This window comes from Moschus berezovskii, chromosome 20 (assembly GCF_049115385.1).
Source record: "Moschus berezovskii isolate FMDL1 chromosome 20, NW_MosBer_1.0, whole genome shotgun sequence".
Classification (NCBI taxonomy): Eukaryota; Metazoa; Chordata; class Mammalia; order Artiodactyla; family Moschidae; genus Moschus; species Moschus berezovskii.
In genome coordinates, this window is record NC_142479.1 from 54,665,722 (window position 1) to 54,679,255 (window position 13,534).

The 13,534-nt window shown below is 53.7% G+C and overlaps 1 protein-coding gene across 5 annotated transcripts in view; it reads left to right on the forward strand.

Annotated features, from left to right (window-relative positions):
• Window positions 1-13,481, forward strand: part of ATP6V0A1 (ATPase H+ transporting V0 subunit a1) — a 58,133-nt gene extending 44,652 nt beyond the window's left edge. For all 5 annotated transcript variants that reach the window (XM_055407894.2, XM_055407890.2, XM_055407891.2 and 2 more), the window contains 4 exons: window positions 579-686; window positions 5,881-5,998; window positions 6,294-6,465; window positions 11,955-13,481. In XM_055407894.2, the coding sequence (XP_055263869.1) occupies window positions 579-686; window positions 5,881-5,998; window positions 6,294-6,465; window positions 11,955-12,048 (492 nt within the window). In that variant the 3' untranslated portion in view covers window positions 12,049-13,481. The remainder of the gene's footprint in view (window positions 1-578; window positions 687-5,880; window positions 5,999-6,293; window positions 6,466-11,954) is intronic.
• Window positions 13,482-13,534: the final 53 nt, after the last annotated feature.

A 13,534-nucleotide genomic window follows, 5' to 3' on the forward strand; every position in this document is an offset into this window, starting at 1 on the left:
AAGCTAATGTACATTAAGCTTTTTTTCCCTGTTCTGTGTGACCTAGAAAGTCCTTTGTTCCTGGGCAAGGACCCAGTACATTTGGGGGAGAGGTTGCTGAAACTGTCGGTCTCCTGTTGAAATCTTAGCCGACCAGGTTGCAATCACCAGGCCATCTGACTTCCCTCCCTCTTAGAAAGTGTAATCTTTAGTTCCAGAAAAAGTTAGGTCATTGAAGCCTTTACAGATAGAGCCATGCTTATTAGGAGAGTCTCTTCCCACTAAGCTTTTCACACAAGCAGGATTCTCAGTTGTCATTGGCCGAGGCAAGGTTGGTGTCTCTTGGTGCAGTAGAAACTGCTTGTTGCCTCTCATCAGACTGAGGTGGTACATGTAGATTGGGCTGGGCCTGGGCAGAGGTGGTTGGGGTGGAAAGAGTGGCTTGATTTTACTTAGCTGTTTCATCAGCGGGTTTTGTTTTTGTTGTTAGAATCTATGCTTTTCTGAGGTTTGTATGTACTAACCATCGCCCTTCCCCACATCACAGAATGTCACATTAAAGCCCAGGCAAATTCTACTCTTTCTGTTCATCTGTGTAGGGAACTCTCAACTTTGGTGGGATCAGGGTGGGCAACGGACCGACAGAGGAGGATGCTGAGATTATTCAGCATGACCAGCTCTCCACCCATTCAGAGGACGCGGAGGAGGTAAGATCAGTGGTGTGGGCTTCCTCTCTTCCCATCTCGGGTCAGCCCTAGTCTTGTGTCCCCAAGTGGCCTCACTCCTGTCTGCTCCTTGAAAGATGAAAATACTAATACTGAGCATCCTCCTGCCTTCTGGACCTCTTAGGGCCTCTCAGCTTTTTTTCCAGTGGCCTCTGCTCTAAACTCCAGGTGTTGCTTGCTGAGCCCGTAGCAATTTTGTTCTGTTGTCCAGCTTCTTGAGTTCTGTGAGGCCTGCAGTAACCCTGCGTGTGAATCAGTTACTGACCACCCTCCTCGGACTGAGGCAGAGCCAGCCCCAATGCCCCAGCTCTAACAGCAGAAACTGGCCACTTTTGGTGGCCACTTTGTCCCTTGCCCCTCCTCAGACTGGCTCCCATGTGAACTTCAATCACTGGGTTTTTGAAGTCCTGCTCCACTAATGTGCTCTTGTGGCAGATATGTTCCGTGAGCCTTTTAAAGGGGTTACTTGCCTACTTTTTAAAGGGAGGGTGAAGTCTGAACATGCTAGACTTTTCCTTAAACCACTACCTCCAAGCTCAGTTTTTTTTGAATCAGTCTCCTTGCCTGACCGTTTGTACCACAAAGCCTCTGAGCTGAACTTTGAATCTCATCTATCCACTATATTCTTTTTAAAGCATAAAGAATAGGAATTGGAGACCCAGGGGACTGAACTGTGCAGTATGACTGACCGCGTCTACTATGTGTACGACTTCTTTAAAATAGAAATGGCAAGGCTTGGGATGCCTTTTCAAAATAAGTACCAGCACTGCAAACACTGCTGATTTTGCTTTCTATTTGTGCTGAGGACGCCTGTCTCTAACATGTTAGAACATTTAACATTCACGGTCCCCCACCCCCACCAAGAAGCAATGGTGCTTATGACTTGTGACCTTGTGTGTGGTGTGGCTTCCCACTAAGTGTAAATTTGTGTTTTCAAGCCTACCGAGGATGAAGTGGTAAGAAACCAGCTGGCTTTGGCTTCATGTTTATCTGGGGCTTCTCTTCCCGTCCTTGTCATCACTCTGCTGTCCCTGCCGCATCCTGGGGCCCCATGTGACACCCGTGTACCCTGCATCTCACTGGCCATCTCTAACCAGTCTGTGAATCTGTGCTCTGAAGAAGCTCATCTCCATTAACTGCATCTCATGTCAGTCACCTCTGTCTCTGTTTCATTGACTTTGCTGATCTAATGCCTTGAGAATGGCTTTACAAGGAGCTGCAAGTAATGTCTGCACTGGCATTCTTGAAGTGACTCCCCTTGGGAGTTAAACCCTGTTAGCCTCTGCCTTCCTCTCTGTGATGCTATGTATAGTCGCTCTGCCCTGGGGGTAACCATTTTCTCCTTGCTCCTCTGAGTGCTTATGGGAAAGCTTACCCTTCCTCCCTGAGATGCAGCCCACCTCTTCCTGCTGCCCTCATCGGCTTGATGATGCTTGGAGTGAGAATGCTGGACCTTTGCTGGGGGTCACCTTTACCTCCATGTGACCCAGTTGGAAGATAGACAGCTTTCAAAAGGAGGCTTTGCCTCTAGGATGCATCCCAGAAAAAAACAGTCCATCTGCATGCAAGGAGTTCATATTATCCCAGCCACACATAGAGAGTAACAGAGTAGAAAGAAAGTTGGCTAAACGTTCAGGCCACAGCCAGACCAGAAGGCCTTCTAGCTCGGCCCTAATTCACTTAGCCATGTACACATTTTGAATTGGGTTTTTAGTAGGCATTGCTGCACTGTTTGCATCTTCTCCCCAAATTTCTCTCTGAAATACCCAGACCTGTGACCCTTTCCCTTTTCTGGCTTCCCTGGTCCTCTGTAAGTGGGCAGTGGGATGGGAATGGGAAAGGCTTTGCTATTCTGTGTGGAAGCAGACAGTGCTCGGTCTTCCTGAAGGCTGGAGAGACTCCTTGGCTGGGAGCTTCTGTTCCTCCGGACCACTTCTCTGTGCATGGCCACAGGCTGAGCCGCCTGGAAGGGCCAGGTCGGAATGCGTCCGTGTCAGTGAGGAGCCCAGCCCTCTCCCAGTAAGGCTGCCTCCAGCACCAGTGCCTCCAGCTCACTTCTTATAGGTGGCCTTGTCCCAGGGGAGTGGACATGCAAACAAGATGGACTGGATTTCAGCCTTCCCAGTCTCTGGCCCCACCCCCAACTCCCTCAGAGATTGTTTCCCATAGCATCATAAGTAGTGAGGACATTCAGATAACTGTCTCAGATATCTAAATAGGTCACAAGTGGAGGCAGAAGACCCTCTCCCTGGGGGCCTCTGTCCAGCTGCAGACTAGAGCCCGGCCCCGCAATTGTCTGGGAAGTCTTTGAAGGCTGTAACCATTCAGCAGGGGTCAGTGGGACCTCGCCCTCCCGTGTCGTCTCACCAGATAACGGTCACCCAGCCCATTCGTTCGTTCACCCTCCATGTGCCAGGAACTCTGTGTAGTGCTGCAGAAACTGAGAGAAGAAAAAGAACAAGGCCTTGCCTTCAGGGAGCTCCCAGACTAATTGAGAAGACAGTCTGGGTGACAGATGCTGTGATCAAGGTGTGCCCAGGATGCTGTGGGAACACAGGAAGAGGGCACCTGCACAACACTGGGGTGAGGGTGGGGAAGAGGACCCCTAGAAAGGATTCCCTGAGGGAATTATTGCTGAGGTTAGCCTGGTCAAGCCAGAGTCCTTTGTGGAGGGAGGGCCAGAGGGAACGCAGACCCGTAGTATGGATAGTTACCATAAAGACACATTTTGGGGATAAACACGTTTTCAGCTTGCTGGAGCGCAGTCAGGAGTTGAGGGACTGGTGAGAAGTAAGACTAGAGGTTGGCAGACAGCAGCCATAGTAGAGTATTAGGCAAGAAGGAGCGTCACGGGGCAGTGAAGCTGCAAGTAACCCAATATGTACCATTGCTGAAATACCCTAGGGGAGAAGGGTAGAGGGTATATTGGGTGGGGGAGGGGCACAGCCTGAGAGGGGTCAGGAAAGACCTGGGAGGCCTGGAGGGAAGTCAGACATTGGCAGTGGGAGTTGGGAAGGAAGGGAGCAGTAAGAGATGGAGGAAGTAAAAGCTGCAGGCCTCGGGCCTTCGTGAACGCAGGCAGTGGGAGTGAGTGAGAAGTCAAGCTCGACTTCCAGGCTCTAGTCATGATCCCAGAGGAGTAGAAGTAGGTCTGGAGGGTCAGAGGAGAGCAGTCAGTGAGTTCATTTTGGGTGGTGTGGAGTTTGAAGCACCTGCAGTATGGCAGGAGGAGATGTGGACAGCTGGTTGGAAACCCGCAACGTGGAAGTAGAGGTGCCCCTTGGGAGCTCCTCCTGGGGTGGCTGCTGAAGGCCTGAGCGGCAGTGCTACAGGAGAGAAAAACCAAGAGAAAGTGAGCGTGTCAAGGAGAGGAGGAGGACAAGGCAATGGTGACAGATGCTGCAGAGGCTCAGTCACAGGCTCTCTGTCAGACCTTACGCTGGGAGCTAAGGGGAGCAAGCCTGGGAGGTATGTGGAGCTAAGAGGGCGCAGCAGGTGAGGACAGTCATGATGGGGCGGCCAGGAGGCCGGTAGAGAATTAGGGCGTCTGCCGTGGCTCCTTGTCAGTCGTAGCTGACTCACGTGGGACAGTGACGGACTCCTAACTGCTTGGCTGGTTTCTTACTTAATTCTCACCCCACTTATTATCTCCCCCGCCCCGCCCCCAGTATACAGGTATGAAAACTTGCCCAAGATTACACAGTAGGAAGTTGGGAGTGAAAGAGGAGAAAGCGAGGGTAACGCCTGGAAGGAAAGCTTCCTCTTCCATCTCTCTCCTTTCTTTGTTAATGGGAGAAACGCAGGGTGGAATAAAATTGCTGAAAGGATCTGGTTCTAAGGGAGCCCACAGTCACTGCTTTCACAGAGCTGTTAGTAAAGCCTTGCACTCCGTGGAGATGGGAACCTGTCCTTCCTTGGAGCGTGGACTGTGGGGTGACAGCCAGCAGCGGTGGCAAAAAGCTCTTAACAACATTGTCAGGATTGGGGTAACTATGGTTACCCTAGTTTTCAGGGTAACTGGAAGACTTTGCAAGAGCCTATTTCAGAAGAAAAGCCCAGAAATACTCTTGGTATAGATAAGGGTGAGGGAAAATGAGGCAGTCGCCAGAGATGGCGAGATGGAGCTGGCGCCCCTCGCCGCTGGCCATGCTCGAGAGGCCTGGGCTGTTAGCGCATCACCAGCCAGCCCAGCCCTCCTCTTCTGCCCTCGTGCCGTTTCTCAAGGTAGTTCTTTCTGGTATCTTTTGGGGGTCAAGTCATGTGAATCTGGAAAGAAACTGGTGAAAAACAGACTCTGACCTGCGGGCAGGGCAGGCTTGGAAAGGTGATTTGGGCAGCGGTTCTTTGCTCACTGGGTCTGGTCTGGGCCCTGTCGGGAGGGGCTGCCTGCCTCCCTGCCTTCAGTGGCTGACCTGGGAGAGTGAGGCCTGGAAGCATACCTAGGGCTGCACCCTGAGCAGGCCTAACAGGAAGCTCCCCACAGCCCCTCCTCCTTATGCTGGAAATAATCTTTGATGTTGCAAGGAAAACCGGAAGAAAGGGAGCGTGAGGAAGACAGACCTAATAGATAATACGTGTTCTGTTTGACCTTCATCACCTGCCTGAGTAGGAATTTGTAAGACTTTGCCAAAATGTCCCTGTGTGATCTTTTCAGAAGTCTCTATTTTAACAGGGAGTTACCTTGCTGCCCACGTGTTGGGAAAATAAGGGGCTGCAGAAGTTTAGTCTCCTCCAGGTAGTTTCCAGCCTAGTGGCCTATCCCCCAACACACATCCCAGGGAAGAGCCCTTCCTGCCCTCCTGGCTCTTTGAGAACAGGGTGCTCTGCTCTCAGGCTCCACGAGGTGGAAGTTAAGCCAGAACAGAACTGCCAGACAGCTCTTACCCCAGCGTGCACCCCACTCCCGAGCTGACAGCCTAGTGGGGAGAAAAAGCAGATGTGTTGAGAAGAGTCATTAAGATGTAGTTCATTACAATGTAGTGTTTTGAGGGGCAGGGTGGGGCCCAGCTGGGGGCCCAGCCAGGCAGGATCTTCGGGGGTGGTCCCACCAAAGTGTCCCCACCAGGAATTCAGCACCAGGGGCTCTGGGCCCAGGTAGCCATTCATGCCAGCACTCAGACCCCTGCACGCTCCCCTCCCCACCTCATTTCTGCTATCTGGTTTCCTCCCCTGACAGTTTGATTTTGGAGACACCATGGTGCACCAGGCCATCCACACCATCGAGTACTGCCTGGGCTGCATCTCCAACACCGCCTCCTACCTGCGGCTCTGGGCCCTCAGCCTCGCTCATGCACGTGAGTGTATTTCTCTCAGGTCAGAAGCCATGTCTGTCCCTCTTGCTTGGACACTCCCTCCTGTGGGGGCTTAAAGAGAGTGGAAATTACCTTAGGGCTCCAGAATTATGGACTCCCGAATCCCGGGAGAGTGACATCCATCTGGGAGGATCCATGCTTTTGCCAGGTTAGCTGTTGAGGTCGCAGGAAGCCAGGGGGCAGGGCATACTGCGGTGGGTGAGATGGAGAGCGAGGTGCATGGCCTGCAGCACCCCCGGCCTGACTGAACCGATGTCCTGTCTCTCCCCATCCCCAGAGTTGTCCGAGGTGCTTTGGACCATGGTGATCCACATCGGCCTGAAGGTGAAGAGCCTGGCCGGGGGCTTGGCGCTGTTCTTCATCTTTGCCGCCTTCGCCACCCTGACCGTGGCCATCCTCCTGATCATGGAGGGCCTCTCAGCCTTTCTGCATGCGCTGCGGTTACACTGGTGAGGAGCAGCGCGGGCTGGGGCGGGAGTGTGTCCTTAGCTGCACAGAGGGCAGTTTTACGCTAGTCCAAAATCTGAAGACACTAAGAAGTGTCTGCTTTCACATCCTCATGCCCAAGGACGTACTTGGTAGTGAACCTCAGGAAGTGTCCTCTGAACAGCACAGCTCACTTTTCCTGGCCTCCAGGGAGAAGTCCCTGTTGTGTGCTGTCAGAGTCGCTCTCCTGTGTTCAGCCTTCTTCTTCAGTGTCCTGATTATGCCTTTAGAGATCTTCTGGGGTCTTTGTTTGTTTGGGGTGTTTTGCACTGGCATTTAACTCTTTCCTGTCTTAAGAGCAATGAAAGCAGCTGTGGAGTAGATTCTAAGTCCAGGGAGGCACTGGAGCACACTCTGCCCTTGTCTTGTCCCCTTATCCTGTCGTGGCGCCAGTGTCTTTAGGTGGGACCCCGGCAGCTCTGTGTGAGTAGGGGGATTCCTGTTCCAGAGCGTGTTGCTGGGTACACTGAAGACACCTCTTCAGAAGGGCAGGTTTTGGATTTGTTTTCTTTCTTGAATGTTGTCTGTGGCTCTTAATGGCTGTGGATGGAAGTGGCTCGAGTCCTGCAGAGTGGAGAGGTGGGTTCTGGTCTGGACTGTGACTCCATGACTTCAGAGTAAGGTTGGCAGATTTAACAAATAAAATTACAGAGCCCTCAGTTAAATTTGGATTTCAGATAAACAATGAACTTTTCTTTTTGTATTTCCCAGATGTCCATGGGACATGTTTATATTGAAAACTGGCCGTACCGTACTTTATCTGGCTACTTGACCTCAAACCCTGCCTTCTTGAGTCTCCATTTCTCCCTTTATGTTGTGATTCTCCCTCTCTTTTTGGGGTCTATCGGCTCTGGAAGCCTTAGACCTGAAATGTGCACACACAGTTGTGCCAGTTTAGGGGCTCACAGACTCACTGCCCCTCCCTTTGGGCTCCCTAGACGAGATGCTCTGTAGTGTTCATGATCTCAGTGTCAGGAGAGAGGGCTGTGACTCTTTCTGTTGCTTCTCAAAACCTGAAGAAAACTAAAATCTGAACCTGAGAAACCTCTTCCCCACTCCCCTTATCTTTGTTTTTTTCTCGCCTGACTTGTTTTCAGCTGAGCCTGCTCAAAAATTCCTTCGTTTGTTGTTCTAATTGGCAGAGGGGAAAGTGAGGCGTGGGAGGGGGAGTCGTGGCCAGGACTGACTCTTCCCTCAAAAGCTCCTTTAGGAGAATCCGCGTCAGGACTCCGTGCTTTCTCAGGCCTGGCCCTGTCCTCCCCCACGTCCCCTCCCCGCCCAGCTGTTGTTTACTGGGAGCCAGGAGTCTGGGCCGGCCTAGTGGCCCGACTGCTGGCGCACCACCCGCTCTCAGCTTATCAGCGCACGCTCGCCCCAACACACTTCCTCACCACCCGGTGCTGCCAGCCTGCAGTGACTCACTTGTTCTTACCCTCTTGGCTTCCTTCCTTTCCTATTCACTTCTCTGTCTCCTGAGCGCTGGACTCCAGGGAACAGTGACCAACCTACCTGGACTCCAGCCCGAGTGGGGAGCCTGTTACCTACCCCCAGGTCAGTGGAGAGCAGTCAAGGAGCTGGAGCAGACCTGTCAGCAGTGAGCCAGGCCCACATGGAGCAGGGAGGGGCTGCCTGGGCCTGATGTCCAGAGTGAATTGTGGTGATTGGAGGTCATGCTTTGCTGCCAGAAGGATTCTTCTTCCTCAGACTCACCTGTGGGCTTCGAGTGAAAGTCCTCATGAATGAGCCTGAGGAAGCAACAGGTGGTGAGTGAGCAGGCTTCAGAATCGGGTGACCCGAGTTTAAATTCCAGCTCTGCTGGCACTGGCTGGGCGACCCTGAGGACAGCACTTGCCTTTCTGAACCTCACTTTCTCTCCTGTGAAAAGAGAAGATAATGTCCATGTGACAAGGTTGCTGCAGTTAAGTAGGAAATAATGCACAGACCAAGTGACTGCCCTGGTGCCCTGGCACATCAAACCTGAGATCAAATGCAGATGGGGCTGCCCTGCAGAGAGGGCTGTGGCCCCTGTAAGTGCTCTCTTCAGTCTGTTAAAAGAGAGACCCCAAGGGGAGGCACATGAGACCACTTGAATGCCTCGCAGATGTAGTTTGCAAGAAATAGACTCATCAAATACTGTATCATACTTGCAGGGTGGTGGTTGTTTGGTAGTGGAAATTTTGGATAGGCGAGAAAACAGCAGTGAAAATTCCTTTGTGCAACTTTGAGAATCCCATCCCTAGAGGCCTTTGTTTTCCCCTGCCACTGCAAAGGGGTGAATGAAGCTGGTGCTCGTGCACCCCCTCCTGGCTGAGTGTGGTCATGCCCCGAGGATCTCCGGATCTTCTGAGTCCAGCAGGACTGCAGGCATTCTGAGTTATGACCATCCTGTGAGGGGTGGGAACAGCTGGGCCCGCTGAAAATGTCTGCAGGGACGTTGCTGCAATCTTTTCCTGGCTTCCAGCCTGGGCATCTTCATACCTGTCACTTTACCCCTGGTGTTCAGCTGGGCTTTCTTGATTCTGCTGCAAGGACTGCCCCATTACACAAGTTCTGGGTCTCTTCAGTGGGAACAAGAAGAAAAACATCTGACTTGATAACAAGGATAAACCTGGAGTCTGAGGGTCATGTAGGGACAGGAGGAGGTGAAGGACATGTGGAAACAGCAGGTGAATTCATGCACCCACCTGCTAATTCTGTCTCCTCCTGAGTTACGTCTGTCTTTTCCTCCCACCAGCCATGTGCAGTGTGGCCTTCTTGCCTACCATAATGAAAGGTCTTTTCTTCCTCAGAAAAGGCAAAGGCGGGGGTGTGATTTGTGGTTTGAACTGTGGACACCTGATTGATGTTAACAGAAAACTTGTTACCCCCATGACCTACCTTCACAGGAACTTCATCCCTTCCTACCTAGCAGGTTCCACATGCACACTCACAGACTTGGGGCTAAAGGGGTAGATTTGGGGGCCAGTTTGATTGTAAGGAATACAGTGGCATCACAGCCAGGCACCGCGGGTGGCTAAGGGAGTGGCTGCTCAGGAGAATGAAAACTGCTGAAATGTAGCCCCCTGGGCTGACCTCACGGCCCCGCACAGGGGTCATCTACTGGCTGTGTGCTGCAGGCCCAGCACTGCTCAGATCAGGATAGGACCGTCTTTCTAAAACTGCCTCCCGTCGGCCACACCCCAGCAGGGAAGGGAAGAGGCCCAGGCTTTCTCCCTTCATTCACTCAAGAAAATAAGATTTCTGTCACATAGCAGGGGTGCTCTCTCCGGGGACTCCCAGTCAGTCCTTCCAGGCCACTAGGTGGCCTTTGCCAGGTGTGGGAGCTGGCAGAGTGACAGAACCCCGCCCGACTGCCCGAGGCTCTCCTCACAGCTGCTGAGTTGGAGATGCATTTTAATGGCCTGGGGCGTGGTAAGGCCCTGGAGGCGTCCCAAGCAGAGCCTCCTACCCCCCCATTCCCCCGAGAAGGAAGGACTTAGAGGGCAGCCAGCAAGGTCCCGCTGCGCCCCAGCACAAAGAACTTCATGTCTGTACTTTCTCAGGAAGCACATGGTTCCTGGCCGGGGGGTGCGGGGGAGAGACCAGCAAGGAAACTGCTTTCCAGCTTTGTACTGGGAGGTTGGGGCAAGTACGACCAAGAAGTGGAGCCACACTGGTCTTGAAATACCCACAGTGTCCCGGTGGGCACCACCCTAAGTCCTTAAGTGGCAGCTAGTGGGCAAGGGGGCATCAGGTGGTGTGTCAGAGGGACCGCCCATCCGCTCACACAGTAGAATGTATGTGCCCCCTCCCAGGCCTGGGTCCCCTGATATACATGAAGCAGGCAGGGTGATGGCAAGAGACCCCTGCCTCTGACCCCTTGGGCCTGTGAACACATCTGCAGCTTCTCCGTTCAGCCAATTTGGATCAGAACTGTTTGTGTGATGAGTGAGCCAGAGGTCAGATACATCACAGACCCCAAGGTGACTTGCCCACGGTCTGGCTGTACATGGTTGAATGACATGAAATGCTGTTGCCTCTGCACACACAGCCTACCCAGCATGGAGGATTCAGTCCTCAGAGCCGGGAGAAGCTGAAACCTACCCCCACCCCCACTGCATTCCCCAGGGGAGCTATCTGGAGCCGGACCCTTATCATGGGGGTGTTGGGACATGGGGCTGAGTCCTGCAACTGACTTCAGTTTGAAGCATCCCCCTCCTGGATCCTGTGCTCTGTGAGGGGGCGTGGCTGAGGCACTGACCAGACTCCTCCGGGGTCAGGAGGCTCTGGGGACCTTGGTGCAGCCCCTGGTTTGTGGGATCGGGGAGAAGAGCTGCCGCCTCTTGTGCTCACACAGAAAACCCTGTTCCCCTCGCTCCCCGGGGGATGGAGTTGGCGGCTCTGCATTTGGTGTCCTCAGCCAGTTCCCCAGGGCTGAGGGGCCTCTGAGGACCTCTCGGGACTACCACAAACAGTCCCCTTCCCACCTCCCTTTCGCTGATTTCCTGCTTTGTCTTGGCGGAAGGCTGAGTGAGAGGCAGGAAGGTGGAGAGTGTCTTGGTGCCTGCTGCCCACAATCTGCCTCAGCCCCGCTCGGCCCGCTGCTGCAGGGATCCAGGCCACCAGGGTCACAAAGCATTGAGTGGAAACTATTCCTCAAGGCAGCTCTCCTTGGCTTTTTAATCCTCTGAATCATGCATTTTTCTGCCCATATTTGGTGGCGATTTGGTCGCTGGGCAGCCGTCCAGGGTGAGTTTGCAGCCGGGCCCTGCTTCTAGGCGTGGACGCCTTCCTGCCCCCTCAGAGCTCGAAGGGCCCAGAGAGACCATCAGGGATGGATGCTGAGCTGCCAGGGAAGGGAGCTAAAGCTGTTTTTCCTTTCAGTCCCCAAGAGAAGAATACTTTCTCAGATGTTTTTGTAGTTGGAGAATATTTTTGCCATTGCTTTGAGAAGACTTCCCCTCCTAACTTCCCCCTTTCCTGGGAATTTCCTCCCCTAAATTGAAAGCTTTCCTTGTTCACTCACAACCCTTGCTTCTCCTTCCTCCCCTGAGAAGAGATACAAATGAGAACAGTGGTCCCTGCCAGGGTTCCTTACACGAGCTCACACCACTCCACTTGGGACACTTCCATTGGAGGTCCACACTGGGCCCTGCCAGGAGGGGGTGCTGGGGGACTCTTCCCCATCACTGTTAGAGGCTCAGACCAAATGAAGGTTTTCTGCACCCAACTTTCTGCAGAGTTTGGCATGTACACATTTTCCACTGAGCAGGACAGCAGGAACTGGGACCAAATCAATGCATTGGTGCGGTGCGCCCTTGCTGAGGGCAGGCCCTGGGCATCACGGGCTGAAAGCAGGCTGAAGTCTGGGCTTCATGGGCAGCAGGGGCCGTGAGGAAATTGGGGTTGGGGCATCTTTCTGTAGAGTCCCAAAGTTTTTGTGGAATGACACTCTTCTCTTCCCATTCTCCAGGGTGGAGTTCCAGAACAAGTTCTACAGCGGGAATGGCTTCAAGTTCCTGCCTTTCTCCTTTGAACACATCCGGGAAGGGAAGTTTGATGACTGAGCCTCCAGGGGGCTGTGTGCCCGGCTGCCCTCTGCTCCCCGCCACAGTGGTTAGCTGTGCTCCGCTTGCCTGCTGGTTGTGACCCCTGGATATCAGGGCACCTGTGTCATCCCCCTCCCCTCCCCCAGCCACCTGTGAGGCATTTAGCTCGATCCAGCTCCCCCTGGTCCCCCAGCTCCCCCTGGTCCCCCGCCACCCACAGCTTGGTGTGTGGTAGTGTAGTGGTATTCTAGAGAAGCCGCGCCCGGACGGTCACTCACACCCATTCACCCTGGGCACCCTCCCTGCCCTCCCGGCCTCTGTCTCACGCTTTCTTTGCCCCCTGGTGGGGAACCCGTTTGTGCATTTACACGAGAGCCAAGAGCACTTAGAGGGGGGCCCTCCACCGTCCACATCCAGACTTTGAGCCCCTGCTCCTGCCATTCTCTTCCTGGTTGGGGGTGGGGTGCCCTTTAACACTCCCCACTCTCAGATTAGCAGCGAGGGGTCCAGGGAGATGGAGTTTTTGTCCTCCCACCCCCTGTGATCTTCAGTGCTTGTTCGTTCATCAGGAATTCGGCTCCACCCAGCTGCGCCAGCAAGCGTGGCTTCTCCCTGGCAGCCCAGAGTGTCCACAGATACCCCACACCACCTTCCTAAGCTCACCCTAAACTCACACCTTCTCCTCCTCCCTCCCAGATTCCCCTTTCCTAAAACCTGCACAGCTGGGAGGACCCAAGACAGAGGTCCTGACTGGCTCCCTTGGTTGGCTGAGTCTCAGGCCATGCTTGGGCCCTGCCACAAGCACACCCTCTGCGCAGAGGTTCCAGACTGATGCCCTTTCCTGGTGCGGATGGGAGACCTTGTCCACCCCCAGTTATGAGTCTCAGAACTGTAGTCGTCAAGGTGTTTCTGCCTGCTGTGCCCACCATGTCGAGTGAGTGAGTCCTGGGCAGGAAGGTCGATGTAATTTACCATTTGCTGATTGGAGGCAACTGGCAGGGCTGCCAGTGCATGTGGCTGTGAGAGCAGCATGGCCCTGAGCATTACCTCCCCTGTCGCCCCCACAGCAGGAGACGGATCTTGGGGCCTTTTAATCATGTGTTGACACGACAGCCCTGGCCGCTTCAGCTAAATTGATCTGCAGACCTTCAGTGATCGAGAGGACCCCCTAAATTGGTCAACCCCCACACACACACTTGTCTAAGGGAGCTGCTTAGAGCTGCTCAGTGACTCCCCAGGCTATCTGCCGCACCCCAGCATCACCCTGCGCCAGCCAGTGTGACCTGACCCAGCCCGTGTGCAGAGCCCCTCCTGTCTGGCCCCTGTGGTTTACATGATGACCTTTGCTCTGTGGACAGAGGGGTTAGAAGCAGAGTTCTTTATCAGGAATCCTGCCAAGGCCCTTCTGTTCAGACATTCCTGTGTTGAATAAAGTGTGTTTGACTCTATCAGGGAGGCTGCCCGTCTGCATGCCCACAGCTCCTGTGTCACTCAGCCCTCTTGA